The following is a 20,668-nucleotide window of genomic DNA, read 5'->3' on the forward strand; positions in this document are numbered from 1 at the left end:
AGTCTATGGGTGGCAGCTCTACCAAGTGAGCTAAACACCGCCCCTTCTGTTTCATTTTTTTAAATTTTGTTTTTATTTGTTAGGATCCCCATTAGCGCTCTTCCTGGGGTCCACATATAAAACCAATTCATTTAAATATACATTTACAATCACAACATGAAAATGACAAGACAAGTCAACATTATTATTATACATTAAAGGGATAGTTCACCCAAAATTCAAATTTCTCATTATCTACTCACCCTCATGTCGACTAAGGGTTGGGAGAAGTTTCAGAGTCATCCGTGCCTTTTTGGAGTTACAGGGGGGCTCGGCGCAGCACTGCATATCCATATGATGGTGGCGAACGGGGCTCACTTTTCTTCGTCCAAAAAGACACACCAAGAAACATCCAAATACCACCATACTGCTCGTCTGTAATGTTCCTCTTGTATTGAAGCCCCGACATGAGAAATTGTTCCGAAAAAAATTAAATAAGTCTATGTTTTAAGCTTGTTTGTAGCGGAAGCTCCCAGTGTCTCAATTCACGGCTCCGTGAACTGGGTGCACTGAGATTTTCTCATGTCGGGGCTTCAATACAAGAGGGACATTACAGACGAGCGCTATGGAGGTATTTGGATGTTTTTTTTGGACGAAGAAAAGTGAGCCCCGTTCGCCACCGTCATATGAAAATGCAGTGCTGCACGAACCCCCGCTGTAACTTCAAAAAGGCACGGATGACTCTGAAACTTCTCCCAACCCTTAGTCGACATGAAGGTGAGTAGAAAATGAGTGAAATTTGAATTTTGGGTGAACTATCCCTTTAAATCTGCACAGTTGGATTGTCATCTACATCAAAGAACGTATGTAAGCTACTCCAATGCACAGTGGTTATAAAATAAAATAAAATAAAAGGGTAAAACAAATGAAAATGACAACAAGAAAACATACAACCCCTGTGTATATTTGTGTGTATGCGTGTGTGCATGTGTTTACACGTTTGAACGGATCATGATAAAATTCACGCAGAGCTCGATCCTCATTCGGAGATTATGTAAGATATTACGCAAACGCAGAATATTTAGTGATATTTAGTGCAGTATGTCATCTGTAGAATGTCCTTGGCCCCTGTTTCTGTGGTTTGACTCAAGGCTAACTATTCGTATGCAACACAGATTTGGCTCAGCTTAGTCACAGAGCAGCTCGTCTCTTTTCGGGTCATTATGACCACCAATTTTAGCTGCACAGGGACAGTCATGAACGCTCCTGGAGCTGTCTCGCCCTATCATCCAAGAGTCTTGCTGTAGGCGTCCAAGTATCCTTATCATCTCCATGACTGCACCATTTAGACTAAAACATGGCCGCCATCCACTTTTCCACCACTCTGCCCGCCTCCCTGTGATCAGTCGCATTTATAGGTCACAGCTAGATCTATTTCAGATGCACAGTGGGACAGTAGACAGTAAGCTCGGGGTTTTAAACTGCCAGGCCTTGGGGACCTATGAACGGCGCGGCGTCAGCCCTCGTTACTGTCAGCCCCGGCAGAACAGGTTGTGTGTGCCATCCTCATTACCCGGCGTGTCCGTCACATTCCTGGCAAGTGGGCTGCGGCGTCGGCGGAGGGGGGAAAGAGATATTAGGAGCCCCGCTCCCTCCGACTCTCGGCTGACATTTCCCCTTAAACTGTTTATTTACAATACAGAATGAATGGGAGGCGGCCAGGGGAAGCAGGCTGTCAAACGGCATTGTCGACACCGCTGCCTGTCGGCGACGGGAAATTGGCAACTGTATTTTCTGCTGCCTCGGATTCCCATCGCTATCTCTCCTCTCCTTCACTCGCACCTTCTCTTTTCCTTTCCCTCTCTTCCCTCAGTCGTCTGTCTGTTCTCTTTTGTCAACAGCTGCAGTCTCGCGCCTCATACCTTATTTTGACAACCTTCATTTGCAAGTCTGACACTGCACACAAACACGCTCACTTATTCTTGCCTGTGATTAATCTATTTGAAGCACCGGTGTGAATCGAAGCTGGTGTTGAGGAATCAAAAGTTTGTTCTCGTAATTGTTCTGGAACAAACTAAACAATGGGCTCTTTTGTGTTTCATCAGCATTGGGGTTTTTTAGCATCAGCGCTGGATCTGAACGCTGAGTAGTGATGTCGCTGTTTTATAAATCCACGTTCTTATCAAAGAGTGGTTGGTGAAGCAATCAGGCAGCAGGAGATGGAGAAGAGCCCTGATGGTCCTCAAGGAACAATCCCATTCCCCGAAACTAGACAGGTCATGCTTCCTTAAAGAAATGCTGGTTAGCATTTTGATCCCACAACTTGGCGCCATCCAGACCTCTACTGACAGCAAGTTCCTTGATCCCAATTCCCTGCCTCCTCTCTCCAATCCAAGCCAACCCCCAAGAGACGTTTTTCTCATCTCAAGGACTTCAATTCTTCAATCTCGCCGCTCGTTCTCCCTCCCTCTATCTCGGCCTCTCCCTCCCTCGCTTTTCGCTCTCTTGTGTCTTTCTCTCACTTATTTTCAAAGCCGACAAATGAAGGGGATAAAGAACGGGGGGGGGGGGGGGGTAGGGGGTGGGAGGGGTGAGATAGAGAGCTGATTAGATTAGAGAAACATGTTGGACTTAACACTCTCCTAATGAGCACTACAAAGGATTCAAGCGGCGTCTCTGGGGGTTGGTGAAGGATGTTACGCATGATACAGCATGGAGAAGAAGTGTTCAAGTACGCGTGTGTGCATGCGTGAGTGTAAAACTCACAGAGGTGAAGCAGAGGTTACCTTGGGACTCGCCTGTCCACTCTGTGTAACTGTGGACACCTGTTTAATTGCCATTGACGGCTGATAAAATGGTTTCCTCCGTGGGCTTCAGCAGCAGAGCAGAGTCGAGTGTGAACGACAGACTGCCGAGGGAGAGTTTGTTTTGTGACTCCTGGAAGCGTTTTGTTGTTTTGTTTTTTTTTGGGGGGGGGGGTTTGGTGACTGAACAGGGGAAAGTGTGTGAATTTATTTAACCGGCTCATCCTGTGGGTTGTGAGAAGTAATAGGTTTCTTAGGGGGTTTGGAGCTGCCAGCAGTGTGTAAGTTTAAAAATGTCTCTCTGTCACCACCTTGGTACTTTTATAAAGACCCAGGAGAAACACGGTTCAAATGTCAGTGTGAAAAGATCCTCTCAGACTCTGTAAGACAACTCTGGTAAATGTCAGGGTGAATCCATTTGTCTGTCCAGTTTTGACCACTTATCTAAGTCCAGGCTGCGGTGGCAGCAGGTGAAGAGAAGTCGTCGAGACATCCCTCTCCCAGGCCTCGTCCTCCAGGTCCTCCAGTGGCGTCCCGAGACTTCCCTCGACTAGAAGGAGTATGAAATCCTCCCAGCAATCTCTGTGGTTGCCATGGAATCTCCTCTAAGTTCAATATAAGGGTCAGTGACAAATAGGGGAAAAGAAAAGATGAGCAATTCAGAAATATCTTTAAAAAAAAGTTTTAAAAGCATGCATCAGATTTTTTAAATTATACATTATGTATTCAATTGGTTTAATGTCATTTCAAATGACATTTGGACCATTTTTTAAACAAAAGTAAGACTGAATGTCCCTGAAAATGTCAAATGGTGTAACCACAAAAGAATATTCAATATTTTATCCACCTACAGTGGTTTTAAGTCTGCTTACAAAAGATAAACTTTAAACTTTAAATATTTTTTTCGTTGTATTTCTACATTTAAAGAGATAGTTCAACATTTTGGCAAACTGGCCCATTGCCATAATCCTTATAGTCTTAGGAGTAGGTTCGTTACCTTTATTTGTCAGTGCAAGATATTTTTAGAACGAATACACAATACACAAAATTTAGATCAAATACACAATTCAGCAACTCCAAAACGCTCTGGTGGACAAGTTGTGACCTGCACATTCACCACGCTATGAGATAATAACAGAACGTTACGAGACTGAGTTGTTTTCAAGGTAAATGCAGAGACTGCTTGCCGAAAAACTGCCCCCGACGGGAACGTGCATCAGCGGTTTTGCATGAATTTACCTCCATGGGTGACTGCCTTTTTCATTTAGCTGAAAAAGCATTTAATTAATTGGTTGCAATCAGGGTGTGAAGAGGATTTCAAACAATTTAGTAAAAAAAATGCTCCAGAATAAGATCTCCAACCCTACCTTTAAATATTAATGCATTTTGCAACACTGAGCAGGGCATGTCCTAAAAACACAGTTCTTTTTCACAGATTTATTTTCAGATTTTCATGAAGAGATATACCACTTGACATTGGGTTGCATCATGTCGTTGACCCATAACTAGAAAACCCCTGTCCCTATGAATAGGTTTCTTGGAGCCCCCCTCTGATGTCTGAGCTCTTCAAACCATCTCTTGTGAGAGTGACTTATTATTTTTTCATTTTACTCCAGCCGTATCTATCAGTGATCTCATTCCTTTGGTTCTAAATCCAGAGCTCATGACCAGAACGTACATCGACTAGTAAAACAAGACCCTCAACCCTCGGGCTCAGTTCCCTCGACAGGCCAGTCCAATGAACGCATTGCTGCTGATGCTGCATGTTCCTCAGTCAATCTTCAGTCCAAATCCTGTCTTAAAACAAACCCAGAAGACGCCGCTGTTTGTGACGCATTGTATTAAATTTCTGTTACCACCGGCAGTTCATTCCTATCAGCTTCTTCGGAGGATGTATGAGGACGAACGGATCTTTGAAGCTGCCGATATCTTCATCTTGATGTGCACGTGACGGCACGAGAGACAATAACTGGACGAGTTTATTGACATTGGTCCTTTCCTCTTTTCTTTTATCAGCTGGTGATAAAAATGTCTTTATGTACGGATAGCTATGAATCCAAACAATGAATGAATCCATTGATATAAAAAACATAATGGTGTTCACCATGTTGAACAAGAGATCGTATTGTTTAGGGAAAGCCCACAGGACTTTACAGTTTTGAGTGTTTGTGGTAAATTGTGTTTCAGGACTGTAATGTCCCTTGCTTGTGTGTGAAAGGTTGTAGGGCAGAGTTATTATTACATCACCTATACCTTGTCATGAGCTGTAAACCAGTGCCATGTCAGCACAGCCTGCCAGTGCCAGCTCATGCTCGAGTAAGTCACAAACACACAGGTGCCCACTTATTAGAAGACAGCTGTCTGTGTGTAGAAAATGTATGCGACAGCAAGACCCCACACACCGAGACCTGTATGTGCAGTGTCGACAGCCGGTCTATCCTGTCAGGGTTTGAGAATCACAGTGTTGCAATCTCATTAAACGAACAAGGCCTTTCAGTCAGAGCTCCAGATACAGTGGAGAACAGCATTGTGTGTGTTTTTTTTCTGTGTACACCGCTCTGCACATACATTGTTTATTCCAAAAGAGGAAACCAGTGTGAGACAGTGAATGCTTAGAATTCATTTTATAATGATTTCTCATTGTTTACTGAGCGCAAGGATTCCTATTTATTTATGAAGTGAATGTATCTGCAGAATTGTATCACTCCTTTTTTTTCTCTATTGAATATACATGAACAAGCAAATGAGTTAAAGGGATAGTTCAACATTTTGGCAAATTGGCCCATTGCCATAATCCCTATAGTTTTAGGAGTACATTTGTTACCTTTAATTGTCGGTGCAAGCTATTTTTAGAATGGTGGAGCAGCGCCGCGAGCTATGCTACGGAGGCTAATGGGATTTCTTGGTTTCCCACAGCAAACTCATCAAATACACAATCCAACAACTCCAAAACGCTCTGGTGGACAAGTTGTGACCTGCACATTCACCACGCTATGAGATAATAACGGAACGTTACGAGACGGAGTTGTTTTCGAGGTAAATTCATGCAAAACCGCTGATGCGCGTTCCTGTTGGGGGCAGTTTTTCGGCAAGAAGTCTCTGCATTTGCCTCGAAAACAACTCGTCGTTGGATTGTGTATTTGCTGAGTTTGATGAGGGAAACCAAGAAATTCCATTAGCCTCCGTAGTGTAGCTCTGAGCAGCTCGCAGCTCTGCTCCACTGTGCTAAAAATAGCTTGCACCGACAATTAAAGATAACGAACCAATTCCTAAAACCATAGGGATTATGGCAATGGGCCAATTTGCCAAAATGTAGAACTATTCCTTTAACATCACAAGTATCTCTTCAACCACCACGGCATGCATACAAAACAAGAACCTGTAACTTAACCGCACCACCTAAATGGCTTTACTACACCCAACTAATCAGACGCAAAGTGTTTTGAATGCAGACTGATAGGCCGCTGTACGGTGCAGCGTTGGTTTGAAGCGTGTAGGGCTGGGAGGTGAGTCATGGACACGCTGTGTTAGCGGATGGCTGCAGTTGAGGGCAGGCAGCTGGAGGTTCAAGGAAGCAGAAGGCGGCACAGCGTCCCTGCCACTCTGTGTGAGGCTACCAGCGCTATTTATTCACATTTATGTATCTCGAGAAAGTTAAGTGTGCTTAGATGCTCGTGATGAGCCCCACCCTGCGTCACTTTCACTTGAATACACACATTCACACATGGATGGTGTCGAGCATAAAACATTTTTTTCCCTGCTCTTAGCGGCTCCACTGGAGCAGCTGAGGCAGTCAGATGTCTTGCTGAAGGCCATATTGACAGTGTTATAAAGAGGGGAGAGCACTTCTCATTTCTCCTCCCCCTTTCAGACTCTTAAGTTGTTGAATACTTGAACAGACCATGCTGAAATAAAAACAATAAAAGGCTCCATGTGTGAATAACTTGAGGGAATCTGTTGAAATCCACTTGCCCGTAACGGCAGGATCAGTTGAGAGCAGAGGCGATTGCTCTATAATGCTGCGTTTGAGACAACTCGGAACTCGGGATCTCCCAGTTGAAAACTCTTGAGTTACGTCTTCAAAGCGTTCGAGACGCACCGAGCCAGAATAACCAAAAACATGGTGGACCAGGACAAAGTTTGCATTCAAAATGCCGTAAGGCATAAAAAAATTACAAAGGGCACAAAAACAATTTTAAAAAAGTTTTAATGTATTTTGGCATTTAAATGCATTTTAATTGATGTTTTACCGTTGGCGGTGTAGTTTTGCATGGGTGCAGATTGTTGTGTGACTACAGACAACTGATTCTCGAAGAAGTCGGGGTTGAGTGGGAGCTCCGTCTTGAGGGGGTGTTCGATTACACTTTTCCAAGTAGAAGGTTGGAAGGATCCGAGTTCCGGCTTGTCTCGAGCGCAGCATAAGACTGCATGATCTAGGCCGAAAATGAGCTTCCCCTCTTTTAAAGACCGTTGTTTGTATGTAACTGTGGCAGCAGTCAAATACTGTGATTGTGGAATAATGAGTCCACATTGTTGTGGCCTCACTGTCATCATCATTCAGACTATCAGCTCCAAAGAGATTCACCTACATGTTAAGTTTTTCGAAAACTTAACTCTATATCGCCAGTTGTAGATGTATCAATTGATTATTCTTTCAATTATTCTGTTGACTTTTTTACTGACTGAGCTTACCAACAAAAACAACCTTTTATTTATTATCATCAATCTTGACCTTGTATTCAAGTGTTTGTTTTTTTGTTTATAAAATACTTATTTTAAATTAAAATTAGTTTTGGTTTTATTCATCACAAATGTTTATTTATGCATGCAGGCCTAATAAGGAAAGCTGTCACTTACTCATATGAAATTACCATAGAAAGTGTTGAATATGATTTACTTCAATCAATTGTGCTATTGTTCACTCACAACATTAAAGGAAATCTGTCTTTCAGTTTTATATCTTTGTTTTTGTTTTGTTTTTTGCTCATGAATAGAGAAATTTCCATAACAGCCATTTGCTCCAGAGTCTTCATCGAGTTCATGTCTCCAACACACAGGGGGACTCACAGGCATTGACACAGACCAAATTTCAGACAGTAATAAATATTTCCACTACTGTCTCATTGTTTTGAGTTCAGATAGCACTGGGATGTTTTCCTTAGCTTAGTCATACTTATTGTGCTACTTACAACAATAAAAGTGCTAAAAAGCGTGAACCATTTTTTATCAGGTCTTTTTAGCATGTGTGGAAGTGCCATGATGAAGAGGGATGAATTGCATAGATGCAGTCATGTAATTGGTTATATCAACATGATACCTGCCATCTATGTATTATTAACACTATATCAATATTTATTAAATATTGTCAATACATTGTGCCACCCCTTACCCCATAATTACAAGATTTGTTCAGGGGTGTCAACATCTCATGTCAGAACGCCTTGTCTGCCACAAAATGAAATGTTTCCTGGAACAGAATGCATCATGGGTATAGCTACAAGTGTTCACTTTTCTTCTTATAGAATTTGTTTGCTATACTGAAAAAGAAGGAAATTAATTTAAATTACAATACCAGTACATTTACATGCATGACAATTAGGGCTGCAGCTAGTTGTAATTTTAAACATAATTTATTTTTCAATTAATTGTTAAGTCTATAACATGTTTTGTTTTATCTGAACAAGAGACAAAGGTCATTCTTCACACTTGTGACCAGAGCAGACACTGTGACCATTTATCTTTTTCTTTTCCACTTCCATTTATAACTGACTGATCACTTAGCATAATTATATGTATTGTAAAATTTGAGAGGAAGTCCCATAATGATATTTCACCAGCACATACAAAATGTACCTGCATTTAACATAGTTTAATATTGAAAATCACTGGAGTCATCATCACCCATGTGTTTCATGCCCATCATGTGCACCACACCATTGAACATTTTCCAGCTGCTCTAATCAGACTTGTTGAAATGCTACCTGTTACACATGTGGAAATGAATATACTGTAGGCAATTACACAGAAGCACTTGCTCTCCAGGCCTGAATACAAATGCAGCATTAAAGTGCCACAGAATCTGTTTTACATTACAAAGAGGAAGCCCTCGTGTCTCTCTGTGCATTTGAGTGTATGTTTGTGTGCCGTATTGACAGTTTGGAGTCTGACAGCGTGGCTTAATTATAAAAAGGAGACAGGTGAAAGTGATGTTTTACCTTTTTTATCTGGATAGGTTTTAAACTCCACACTCTCTTACTCTGTCACGCACAAGATGTTCTGTCGGAAAAGGCTCTTATGTAATGAGTCCTATCCAAACATCCAAGGAAACGTTTGCGCCCCCAAAAGTAGGTCAGTAAAATAATTACTCAGATGAATAAAAGGAAAAAAGAAATAAGAGAGAGGAGAAGAGGGAGAGGAAGAAATGACTTGAGAACAGGGGCTGATAGGTTTGTTTGATACACATTCTAAATTATAAATAGATTTGAGTCTCAACCATTCTCTGCCCTTTACCCATGCTGCGATTGAATTAATTTCACTCCAGACGTTTCCCTCCTCTTTACATGCCTCTCCTCCTCGTGAACTCCAGGCTCATCGGAGCAGAACGGCTGATTTTAACACAACAAACCACCGAACACGTTGTAATGATCCTGTAAGACTAGTAGCCTGGCGTATCGTAGACGGATCAGTCTGGTTGGGTTTCGCCATGCCGACCGACGAGAGTGCTTCACCGGAACACTTACTTATCATGTCAGTAACCATGGCGATATAAAGTCGAGCTGTACGGAGCATTGATCATTCCGCGAGCTGTCATCATTATCATCCAAACAATCCTCCTTCCCTTAGGCGACTCTCACCTATGCTACCCTTCACACTCCATCTGACACGGTTCAGCTACATTCACGTGCATTTCTCTCTCTGTGTCTCGTTTTTATCTCGTCCAAGTTAAGTGTGATCGTTGTCATTAAGCCATTGCTTCTCCGAGTAATTATTCATACTTTTTTTTTTATGTTGACCGTCACCGCTGCTTCATTTGTCACAAGGACACAATCTTATTACCTCATTTTTCCCCCTAGACACACCATTCAGAGAAGGTCAGGAGAGAGACCTGAAGGCGGCCTTGAAGGGAACAGACCCCTCGATACCGCTGGTGTTCGTCAGCGGGAACCATGACCTGGGCAACACCCCCACCGCTAATACGGTGCACCAGTACTGCACTGCATGGGGGGACGACTATTTCAGCTTCTGGGTGAGTAGGCATTGATAGTCGTAGCTGAACATTGTGGTTCTGTCTTGCTATGTACTGACTATTAAAGGGATAGTTCAACATTTTGGCAAATTTCCCTATTGCCATAATCCCAATAGTCATAGGGGTAGGTTCATTATCAGGGCATGTTGTTTTGAGATCTGTGGGGCAGAGACGTGAGCTGCTCAACGAACACAATGTAAGTGATTGGTACAGGTCCCCTGTCCCTCAATACTCATCAAATACACAATCCAACAACTCCAAAACGCTCTTGTGGAGAAGTTGTGACCTGTACATTTGCCACGCTATGAAATAATAATGTTATGTAACATTACCACACATGAAGCAAATCCTTGGAACTATTTGTGCTTTGGCCGCCCTGCAGCCGTGTCTGGAATGTTGTTCCGGCTATGCATTTGCCTCGAAAACAACCCCTTCTCGCAATGTTACAATAAAATTTCATAGTGTGGTGAATGTGCAGGTTACAACTTGTCCAGGAGAGCATTTTGGAGTTGTGTATTTGATAAGTTTTGAGGGACAGGGGACCTGTACCATTCACCTTCATTGTGTTCACTGAGCAGCGTCTCTGCCCCGCAGATCTCAAACCAACATGCACCAATAATTAAAGGTAATGAACCTACCTCCATGGATTATGGCAATAGGCGAATTTACCAAAATGTTGAACTATCCCTTTAAGTATTTTGCTTCCTAAAAGTTGGGAGATTCATAAAAGACAGATAATAAAAAAACAGCACCTTATTCCAAAGAATCAAAAACTCTACGGCCTACATTACCCACAATGCAACTCAGTAGCATATTTTAATAAATGGTACACAAGTCTACAGTACACCATCAATTTAAAACACAGATTTTCTGTCATGGAGTTGATTGGTTTATATTGACTCAGATGACTTCACTCTGACATCATCAGGGTCATTTTTCAGACTTGGCTGTACGTTATAGAAGCTGTTGGACAGGCAGGACCATTTATAACCAGTTAATGATTCTTACGTGTAAAATCAGTGGAGTGCTCCTTTCAGGGTGAAAACAAAAAATCTTACTTAACTCTGATCCATTAATAAAATCATATGCAACACATCAATGTGGTGCTGTTTTTTATTAGCATTGTGTTAAGCTTTTAGCTTTAACGGAGGTGCTCTCTGTCTGTCAGGCCTAATCAAACATCTAAAGTGCATCAGTTCATCTCAGACACATTTGTCTAAATCCGAGGGCTATCAGTGTTCACTCTGTCATCTCTAACACTCTAACCGATGCTCTCTCTCGCTCTCATTTGTAACTTTCTTTTCTTTTTTTAAGTTCACAATTCTTTGACAGACTAGCAGTGAGTCCTTCTACATATTCCTGCCCACTTGAAAAATATTTGAAGACCATGAGCCCCCCTTCAACTCCTGGGCCTTGCTCATGCATCTATCTGTGTCTAGTAAAGTGTAGGCTGTTTGAAATTAGAGGAACAAATAAGGTGATTCAATGATCATCGATGCAGAACTTCGGTTTTTGCAGCAGTAAAATTGAAGGAGAAGAAAAAGTAATTGTACAAAGAAATGTGACTGTGTAGGTGGTAGAAAAAGCACTAAAAAAGAATAACCCTACTTACAACTATCCAAATGTTTGTTAAAAATCAATGAGGTGTAGGTAACTAACATGTATCCACATTCCTCTGTGTGCTCTTGGTCTTGTGGTCTCAGGTGGGTGGAGTCCTCTGCCTGGTGCTGAACTCCCAGCTGTTCTACGACGCCTCAGCCTGCCCTCAGCTGAAGGAGGCCCAGGAGACGTGGCTGGAGGAGCAGCTGAGCAGAGCCTCCTCCTCCTCCTCCTCTTCTTCAACGGTAGGACGGCATCGACGGCACGATTCTGTTCTCGCTTGATTTATGAAGACACTCAGCCAGATAATGTCTCCTCCTGCTGCGTCTGGACAGTGCGGTCTAAGATAATTGCTGCCAAATGACACGACAATTGAATTTCATCTGTGCAGTTGTGGTGATTGTGATGTTCTCCTGTTCTCTCACACATAAAATCTCTCGTTCAGGAGCTCAAACCCAAACACGTCCTGGTGTTCCAGCACATTCCTCTGTACCTGAAGAGCCCTGACGAGGAGGATGACTACTTCAACCTGCAGAAGGCGGTCAGACAAAACCTGCTGGACAGGTTCAAGAGGGCAGGTAGGAGAACAGAGAAGCACTAGTTATGACCTTCATATGCCCCTTTCTCTGGCCACTTTGCCTTTATATGACTGACTGAACAAGTGTGTGTCCAGTGAGTGTTTCTCTCAAGGACACTTCATGTGTCACAGCTTTTGTCTCCTCCAACTACTTTGTCTTTGAGTCCAGTTTTGAGTTTATTTTTCTGCTTACGCTTTAGAAGTCACTGAAAAGATGAGTTTTAAAAGTCAAGCAGCTGCCTCATCCATAACCCTGAAATACATCAGCAGTATTTTCTCCCACTATGCATTCAAGCCGCTGTGAAGTGAGACTTAAATGCCTTATCTTAATAATTCTTCGCTAATATTCCTGTTAAACCTGTTCGTTTCTAGCGCATCTCACTGAAGCGCGGTTTAAGATGCTAACCCAGAGGATTAATACGCCATTAGCCAGAAGCACAGGAGGGGCTCCCATGGCACACACACACACACAAACAACGCAGGCATAATTGAATTAATTAATAAATTGACTTCCTATGAGAATAATTCCATAATCGAAATCCACTGTTGTCGGCTTATAAGAGCGTGATAGAAGGGCAGCGGGCAGGGAGGCTCTTGCTCACAAGGACAATAAGCATTTAACCTCCTGTTGTCCTAGTGGGTCATTGACTCAATCTGTTCCCTTCCTCCATCCTTCCTTCCTTCCTTCCTTCCTTCTTTCCTTCCTTCCTTCCTTCCTTCCTTCCTTCCTTCCTTCCTTCCTTCCTTCCTTCCTTCCTTCCTTCCTTCCTTCCTTCCTTCCCTCCATCCTTACTTTTTTTATCCAATTGACCTGATCTGTTCCCTATACCTCCATCTTTCTTTCCTTCCTTTTTCCCTTCCTTCCTTCCTTCCCTTCATCCTTACTTCTTCCTTCCTTTTTGACCCAATCTTTTCCCTCCCTCCTTCTATCTTTCCTTTCTTTTCCCCTTCCTTCTTTCCTCCCATCTTTCCTTTTGTCCTTCCTTCCTTCCCTTCGTCCTTACTTCTTCCTTCCTTTTTGACCCAATTGACCCAATCTGTTCCCTCCCTCCATCTTTCTTTTCTTTTCCCTTCCTTCTTTCCACAATCCTTTTTCCCTTCCTTCCTTCCTTCCTTCCCTTTGTCCTTACTTCTTCCTTCCTGTTTGACTCAATTGACCCAATCTGTTCCCTCCCTCCTTCTATCTTTCCTTTCTTTTTCCCTTCCTTCTTTCCTCCCATCTTTCCCTTTGTCCTTCCTTCCTTCTTTCCCTTCGTCCTTCCTTCTTTCGTTTCTCCCTTGACCCAGGAGGACAACAGATTAAGCAGGCGCCAGCTAAACACTCACACACACATTCAATCATGTACACATCACACCCAGCTGATTGACGCGACCTCTCGTACAGACACATGCCACGCGTCTCAATTATACATCAAGGTGACTGGCGGTGGGGGGGGGGGGGGGGGTTGGGGGTGGTGGTGGTATTAATTTCATTATCTAGCCATTATTCCAGCATGTATTTAACCGTGTTGGCCTGTTTTGGTCTGATGACCCTTCTTTCTCACATAATTGATTGTCCCTCCAAGGGAACACTGGTTAAACATTTAAAGGGCATTCCGTATAGGCTTTTTATACAGAGGCTGTTACTGTGCGTGGGGAACATGCTACATCCTCTCTCATCCGCTCTCTTGTTCACACGTGTCCTGCCTGGCCGCAATTATCGATTCAGAGTGCACACTAGGCATGTAGCATATGAACTGTATACATACTTACAGTACGTGCTGTTTTAATAATTAATGACAGACATGGTGTTCACTGTAAAGCTATGTACACTACATGCTTTTCTCATATTTGCATGCATATACATGTAGCTTTATGTGCTGAACGTACAATATCCGGTTACTTCTAACCACAGCGAGAGGAAGGATGTGATTTCTGTGATTTATCTATGAGCAGTCATGTTTTCTTCATCAGGCTCATGTTTCCAGTGTGCAGGCCTGTCCCGCAGAGAACAATGGGCTCAATTCAGCGTTACAGTTACAGCTGCCTTCAAGCTTGTGACGAGGCTTAAATGGGAAAGAGTAAGAAAAAGCCACAAGAAAATCACAAGAAAGCAGCGAAGTGCTCATCTCTGTGCGGTAAAAGCTCCCGATAAGTCGGCTAAATGGATACAATCAAAAAGTGAAATCTGATGACTTGATCAAAAATCAACGCTTGCATAAAAAGAAGCGATGCCGTTATTGTTGAATAATACAAGATTTGCTTCTTTTCTGTTCTCCTCCGAGTCGCCGCTTTCTCTTTCATGCCCCCTCCGCTCGCTCCTTCATCTCCGACTCGGAGTACCATGGTGATGACTGATGCTGTAACATCTGTACTCTGAATCTTCTGGAGTCTGTCCTGGAGGCATGCTTGTAAAAAGAAAAAAAACAAAAAGAGACTGGCTGTGATCTTTGTACTATGTGTCAGTTTATGATAGAGCTGCGACGACGCCACGTTTGCATGGGATGCACTGTGATCGTCAGGGTTACCGCCGGGGCAGGAAATGACACAGTGATCAGAAAAAGACAATCTCACAAATGAGTGGATATTTAGCAATTGTGATTCATAGATTCTAGTTTTTCAGATGTGTATCAAACATGATCAGAAAACAGTTGTATCAGCTTAACATGTTATGAAGCAGGAGTTCCCTGCAGGGCCTGGTAAAAAAAAAACATCCCAAAGGACTCAGAGATTGTGAGCCTTTTATAGAGCAGAAAACAATCAGAGCGAGTGAAGAGTTACAGTAAATCATGATGTTATTTGCTGCATATTGAAGAAAATATAGAGCTTGGTTAAGTGTGTGTGTGTTGTTTGTCTTCCTGTCCGTGCGGTGAGTGGCTGTATTTCTTCTCATCCATGGTAAATGATGTCTCTTCTGGACATATACATCAGCCATGGTAATTTTTCCCCTTCTTTGCGTTGCTTTATTCACGCGCCATCTCCCCCCCACTGTTGGTCTGTCCTCATCACTGCGCCCTGTGATCCTCCATCCTCCAGATGTGCTCTTGTACCCTGGTGATCATTACTGTCATTACAGTAAAGGGCAGCATCATTAACCTCACATACACACACACACACACACACACACACACACACACACACACACGCTCCAAGTAACACACATACATACCCATGCACCACATTTCTGTACCCCCCCGTCTTATTCTCGGAAAGATTGTGGAGTCCACGCAGGAACAGTTAAGCTTTGGCTCAGATAAAAGCATGAATATCATCTTTCTGCTGAGATTTTCATTAAAGTGAGCAGCTGACAGGGATAAGTCTCAGTCTATGTTTGTGCAGCTCGCTCTCGTATAATTTGGGCCTGGAAGACAAATGTAGCTATAGCAGCAGCTGAAGGATTACACACTTTATGGTGTAAAAAGTACTGAGCTTCAAGATCCTTTATTGGAACACTGGAAAATGCGTCATGACACTCTAACAATGTTTCTTTGTACCAATAACACACGGATGTTGCTAAAAAAAAAAAAAAACTCTTCAAGATTATTCTTCTTTGTTGGCTGCCCTAATGTTCTTACTTGAGCAAAGCAAAACAGCCGTCTGGCAGGAACAAAGAGGTAAAATTGGATGACTTTTCTCATTCTTTGTCTACTAATTCTACAGAAAGCAGCCCTGTAATGGGATTGCTGGATGTTACACAAATGTTTCTTTGGCATCCAATCAGTCCTCGTACTTTGTAAGTACGTTCGTGTGTAACCGAGTTCTCCAACCACTCCAGAGGTGTCCTTTTTTGTGTGTGTGTGTGTGGTGTCAGTTCACTTACAGCAGCTGGGGATTTGGCTCAGCAGTTGTGAGGTTGTTATTACTGCTGCTGGGTTCCTGCAGCCCCCCCACCACCACCACCACCACCAAGCCACTGACATATGATGGAAACAGAGAATGTTGTCCCCCGCAGACAAAGAAAATTTAATTGATTTTTCGTCACTGAAGTATTTTTCATTCCCCCCTTCCTACTTCTTCTTCCCTCCCTCTCCTTCTCATGGATATGGGTGTCGGGAGACGTCTGAGTAATTGCGTGCGCGCGACTGTTTATTTTGTACATGTTTTGTCAGCGTATGCAATTTGCAAATAAATGGCTGCGCAGCGGTGCGTTTTCTATGCGTGATGTATTCCGCAGCGAGTATCTGTACGTTATCTCGGCGACACAGCCGCATCACAGGGAAAGGTGTGACACCGGTTAGTCATCCTCGGGCTCATCAGAGCGAGCGCGTCCACCCTGAGAACTGTTGACTGTAACCCAGCTCATATTAATGATACACCGTCTCTGTGTGATGACCCGCCTCTCGGGGAAGTCAGGTGTCACACACACTCCCTTTTTTAATTGCATAAGCAATCACTGCGGTTGGTGATTTGACAGTGATTTGGCTGATATTAAATCTTGCCTTTAATTAGGAGCTTCCTCTCTGGGTTTAATATCTTTTTGAGTTGAAACTAAGCCCCTGACTGAAAAATGATGTTTTTCAAACGCACAAATAAGTCTGACAACAATAAAAGCTGTTTAAATTTATTTTTGTGGTATTCACTTCTTGGTGGAGTCAGTTTAGTGGTGACTGGCAATATTCAAAGAGACTACTTTAAGAATTAACATAACAACAAAAATTGGTTTGACTGTTCAATTTTGCCTTCCCTAGTGCCACCCTAATTTATCGGTATTTTTTTTTTTTTATCTCACTTTTTTCCATTTATTTATTTAGTGTTGTTATCATTACTACTACTATTATTTTTACTATCATCATCTTCATTTCTTTTCTTTTTTTATTTGTTATTTCTCTACCTCGCACAAGGTATGTTAATATTATTTCTTTACTTTTTTCACACATTTTTCATATCCTCCTCCCTATTTAAGGGATAGTTCACTCAAAATTGAAATTTCAGTCATTATCTACTCACCCTCATGTCGACTAAGGGCTGGGAAAAGTTTCAGAGTCATCCATGCCTTTTTGAAGTTACAGGGGGGCTCCGTGCAGCACTGCATTGCCATACGACGGTAGCGAATGGGGCTCACTTTTCTTGGTCCAAAAAGACAGACCAAAAAACATCCAAATACCTCCACACAGCTCGTCTGTAATGTCCCTCTTGTATTGAAGCCCCAACATGAGAAATTGTTCCAAAAAAATTAAATAAGTCTATATTTTAAGCTTGTTTGTAGCGAAAGCTCCCAGTGTTGCTCTGCTGGAATCTCGCGCGATTTGCGGAGCCGTGAACTGGGTGTCAATGCAAATCACGCGAGATTTGCACTGACACAGGAAGAGCAGTGAACTGAGACACTGGGAGCTTCCGCTACAAACAAGCTTAAAACATAGACTTATTAAATTTTTTTTGGGAACAATTTCTCATGTTGGGGCTTCAATACAAGAGGGACATTACAGACGAGCAGTATGGAGGTATTTGGATGTTTTTTGGTGTGTCTTTTTGGACGAAGAAAAGTGAGCCCCGTCATATGGACATGCAGTGCTGCACGGAGAGAAGGCACAGAGGACTCTGAAACTTCTCCCAACCCTTAGTCGACATGAGGGTGAGTAGATAATGAGTGAAATTTCAATTTTGAGTGAACTATCCCTTTAAGAGAGATAAGTAAATGTATTTGTTCTGTTTCATATGTGCAAAGAAATAAAGTCTAAAGTCTAACTGTCACACAAAGCCCTAAACACCCTGGAGGAAGTTTTTTTTACTAGTATTACGTGTGTATTCCTGCGTTGCCTTGTCACTGTCATACTCATAATCATAGTAAATAATGGTCTCTTGGGCTTTATTGCTTCCACCTATGCCAATTTGTATGAATGTACTGTATGTAGCATCTAGTTAGAGCGAGTAAAAGAAAAAAAGACGTGCAAAAATTGTAGGTTGCTCGTTGAAGATGTTGAATTTAGAGAGAATGGGTTTGCCCACATCCAGAGTTGCTTCAGAAGGAGATTGAATTCCCATGGCTGGGGACCGCTGTCTCCTTTCCGAGAGACGAGTGGAGGAGCAGAAATCCCAGCAGTGCCCTCAGCCTCTCCTCTGCTCATAGATGGAGGACTGTAATTAGATTTCTTAGCCCCATTCCTCCTCCTCCAAGGTTTATATCCTGCATGCAGGGATACCTTCAGCAGCACACATACAAACAAGGACGGATGGACACATAGACAGACAGACAGACACACATTTCCCCACTGCTGCTGTTTGCCTCTAAACCCTGTTTATGTACAGAACGAAAGAAAAAAAAAACAGAAGAACAAGAGCGCAGCTGAGAAATTCATTGGAATTCCCAACATTGCTCCCGGCTGTAGAGTTGTACATACAGTAGCTAATTAGAGGCGCAGATAAGCAGTGCGCCGCTCCGCGTAGCCTCTCCATCTTCTCCTCTGTGTCTCTCGCTCGCTCTCGCTCTCTTGCTGCTGGTTGTCTTTATCAGCGAGCATCCTACTCTGTTCAAAAGCGAAGACACATTTATCACCCGCTGGGGATTTGATAAGAGGCCACGGTTAAGCCTTTAACCCCATTGTTTTAATGATGAGGCTGAATAATGCTTTTGCTTTTTCTGTATCTCGGCTCTCTCATTCCGTCGTCGTCTCTTTCTTCTGCAGCCAAAGGTGGGAGGTGGCGTGGACGAGATACCGGGCGTTCAGACCGAAAAACCCCCACGCTGCGTGTTGGCTCGTGGGCGTCTGGCTTTTTTGGGTGTCGGTGGGATGGGAGAACACAACCCAGGAAGGCACAGTCTGAGAGGCCTTGTCCACACGGAAACGGAGCCTCAGCCAAAACAAATCTTTTTCTTATTCGTTTTTGAAAAAAGTTTTCCGTTAACACAGCATCGTTTCAAGAAATCTCTGCGTACAAAACGACCCAAAACGCTGTGCTGCATGTGCAAGGCCTGTAAGAAGACAGTAATCCGCTGTATTCAAACTCCAAATATTATAAGTCGATTAAATGTTGACTGGGATTTTACGGGCACTATTCAGCCGTTGTTGTTGTTACGTTTCATACATACATAGACTGTAGACGTCTAGCGGCGTGGCTCAGGTTTCAGGTCAGAACGGTGTGGGCTGTTGCCTATGACATCATCGTTTCACAAAAGATCCTTTTTGGGGTCTACACGAAAATGCTGGCATGACGTTTTGAGATTTCCAAAAAATACCCGAAAACGCGGTTTCCGTCCAGACGAAACACCAAAACGATAATAAAAAAAAAAACATATGTGGATTCACTGAAACCCCTTACCCGTGTGGACGGGCTCTGAGCGGTGAGGTGAAGGGAAGAACGTTATAAAGTCCTACAATGGATTTGTTTGCTGCCTGGTGTCAAAGCAGCGGCTTCATTTAATGAGCGAATTAGGGATTTTGTGTACTGATCCATCGTCTCTTCATGCCTGAAAGAATCAGAGTCATTAAAGTGGACGGTAACCATGAAGTAATCTTCACCACTTCCTCTTCGTTTACCATTTTATCGATTTAGCTGCTGATGCGGCTCTCGCCTCGGTCCAGCTTGATTCCAAAGCTCATCTCTACATCCAGAATAATTAGGGCGTCCATACCTGAGCATGCCGGTCTGCTCAGATAGCTCATCTTGTTAACTTATTTTTAGATCAGACAGCCGCTGAGTTTCTCCAACCTTTCGCAAAGTTTTACATTGAACTGGTTTCTTACCTGAGTCCAAAAAAATCTCTTTATATCTTAAAGGGATAGTTCAACATTTTGGCAAATTGGCCCATTGCCATCCCTATAGTCACAGCAGTAGATTTGTTACCTTTAATTGTTGGTGCAAGCTATTTTTAGAACGGCGGAGCAGAGCCGTGAGCTGCTCAGAGCTACGCTACGGAGGCTCATTGAATTTCTTAGTTTGTTTTCGAGGCAAATTCATGCAAAATAGCTGATGCGCGTTCCTGTCAGGGGAAGTTTTTCGGCAAGCAGTCTCTGTATTTGCCTCGAAAACAACTCCATAGAAAGAAACTGCGCCCAGCTATTATCATGACATTCATCATCATGACTCCTCATACCCAGCCTTATAAATAACCGCTCAGTAAACATAGGCCGTTCTCATATGATGATCTAAATGGTCGTATCGACAGGTTCCTGTGATCCATATGTGACACCTATACTGCTTTAAACACAGGGATGATAGCTCGGTGAGGAGGCACCACCACGGATACCAAAGGGCCAAAACACATGCATGCTCAAAGGGGGACAGATGACATGCTGACTACTTTCATTTCCCAGCTCCCTTTGAGATGGTGTGTGTGTGTGTGTGACTGGAGGACACAGGAAGGGGATGCTGCACAGTGACTGATGGCTGAGAGTGATTTATGGGGAGCCGGGGCTGCAACATGCCTCACCACGCTACATCATTTTGTATCCCTCTGTCATGCAAATTATCAACAGCCACCACCATTGCGTGATGAATTATTTCCCAGACCTGCACTTAATGACAACCGCCCCTCAACACGAGCGC

At 43.0% G+C, this 20,668-nt stretch overlaps 1 protein-coding gene across 3 annotated transcripts in view; it reads left to right on the forward strand.

Annotated features, from left to right (window-relative positions):
* Positions 1-20,668, forward strand: part of cpped1 (calcineurin-like phosphoesterase domain containing 1) — a 117,921-nt gene that overhangs the window by 83,108 nt on the left and 14,145 nt on the right. For 2 of the 3 annotated variants that reach the window (XM_085762527.1, XM_085762525.1), the window contains exons 3-5: positions 9,857-10,029; positions 11,733-11,873; positions 12,074-12,206. In XM_085762527.1, coding sequence (XP_085618653.1) covers positions 9,857-10,029; positions 11,733-11,873; positions 12,074-12,206 — 447 coding nt within the window. The remainder of the gene's footprint in view (positions 1-9,856; positions 10,030-11,732; positions 11,874-12,073; positions 12,207-20,668) is intronic. The other variant, XM_085762526.1, reaches the window with a different exon arrangement.

Source organism: Trachurus japonicus, chromosome 19 (assembly GCF_045865225.1).
Source record: "Trachurus japonicus isolate A0001 chromosome 19, Traja_1.0".
NCBI classification, from domain to species: Eukaryota; Metazoa; Chordata; class Actinopteri; order Carangiformes; family Carangidae; genus Trachurus; species Trachurus japonicus.